The sequence below is a fragment of the Galeopterus variegatus genome, unplaced genomic scaffold (genome assembly GCF_000696425.1).
Source record: "Galeopterus variegatus unplaced genomic scaffold, G_variegatus-3.0.2 Scaffold1507, whole genome shotgun sequence".
In the NCBI taxonomy this organism is placed as follows: Eukaryota; Metazoa; Chordata; class Mammalia; order Dermoptera; family Cynocephalidae; genus Galeopterus; species Galeopterus variegatus.
In genome coordinates, this window is record NW_007727618.1 from 30,610 (window position 1) to 32,269 (window position 1,660).

The 1,660-nt window shown below is 41.2% G+C and overlaps 1 protein-coding gene across 1 annotated transcript in view; it reads left to right on the forward strand.

Moving 5' to 3' along the window:
• LOC103594222 (transmembrane protein FLJ37396) overlaps positions 1–1,660 on the forward strand; it is a gene marked incomplete at its 5' end in the record, with an annotated part of 34,359 nt that overhangs the window by 26,236 nt on the left and 6,463 nt on the right. The window contains 1 exon segment of the mRNA XM_008577427.1: positions 1,250–1,454. Within this exon segment, the coding sequence (XP_008575649.1) occupies positions 1,250–1,454 (205 nt within the window).

Below are 1,660 nucleotides of genomic sequence, written 5' to 3' on the forward strand. Positions count from 1 at the left end.
GTGTGTGTGTGTGTGTGTGTGTGTGTGTGGCGTGTGAGGTATAAGTTAAAATTGAATTTTTCTCCAAATTGCCAGTCATTTATCTTACTACCACCAATTGAGGATTCTTTTCACAATGTGTTATAATACCATATTTTAAAAATGTATTTGAAATCCTCTTATAAATTATAGTAAATATCTGGGGTACCTGTCTATCCTAGACAGGTATTGATTGATGCCACACGGTTTTAATTATCATTATTTTTGAACTGTGTTCCAATTTGGACCTAGAATTGACAAATATTCAGATTAATCTTCTGTATTAGGTCAGAAAATGGGGAAGGTATTGCCCTCAGAAGACATGCAGGAATTTGTGTAGCAGGTCTTTTTGTTACCCCTTTGGAAAACTTTAGGAGCCTAGAAATTGCATCCTCGTGTAGACAAGCCCTTTGGTAGATAAGCAGATAGACAAGGAAGCTTATGCACCCCTGAAGGGCCAAACCAGGAAAGGCAGATGGAGGTTCCCAAACTGAATCCTTGCTGGGAATGGTACATTAGAGAATGGCAAAGATGTCAGGGCAGCAGTGCCCACCAAGGTAGGAGGGCATTAAAGGGCAATGTGGTTACTCCACAAATGGCCCCAGGCCAGCTCTGAGTGAAGGAGTACAGTAAAGGCAGTTTGATATACTGTAAAAGTACAGACTTGGTGCTGCTGTATGACCTTGAAAGTTTCAGTGATCCCTCATCTGTAAAGGGCAATAATGGTATCTGTGACGCCTACTTCATGGCAATCTCGTGAAAATAAAAATGAGTTAATATATGTGAAAATACTTTGAAATGTTGAAACTGCTATTAAAGGGTTTATAAAAAACTATTGCTATTGGCCATCAAAATAGTTTTTAAAAAATCAGAGACTTCTATTTCTATTTAGGTTGTTTGTGTCACTTCTATTCTTTTTTTAAACTCAAAACATTTATAATAATGACACAGCAAATAGTTTTGCATATATTAACTCACTCAACCCTCTCGACAGCCCTCTTAGGTCGCTATTATCTAGTCATATCTAATGGGTACCATTACTGTCCTTGTCCCCCTTTTACAGACAAGGAAACCGAGAGACAGTAGAACTGAATGATTTGCCCAAAACCACACAGCTCGTCAGTGGCAGAGCTAGGACTGAGTCCAGGAAATCTGGATCCAGAGTCTGTGCCACTGACAGCTTTTTAAAAAAAAACACGTGAAATTTCTTCTATATTTTAAAAAATACTTTGCTTTCTTTCAGCTAGAGTGATGGGAGACCCCTTTCTCACAGGGGAGATAGGCCTGCTTGCACTCAAGTATTCAACAGACAAAGGACAGAAATAAGGCCAATATTTTCCAGTGCTGCTCCTGGAGACATTTTCCAAATTTCTGGAACACTTGACCCTCTGCCACCGGCTGATAGAAATGAGTCTGGAGAGTGCACACTTAGCTCTGTCAGTAAGGGGGACCAAGGATCCAGGTGGTATATAAGCTTTGCAGCGAGATATGGGGCATAAGAGACCATGGGGCTCCCTGCCTACAAGCCTTGCCCCCTCTCTGCCCCCAGAGCAGCCAGAGTGAGTTTTCTAAATGGATAAAATGATCTTCTTGCTCCCTTGTTCCTTCTCTCTTCCAAGCCTCCCCACGTGCCTCTCTGACC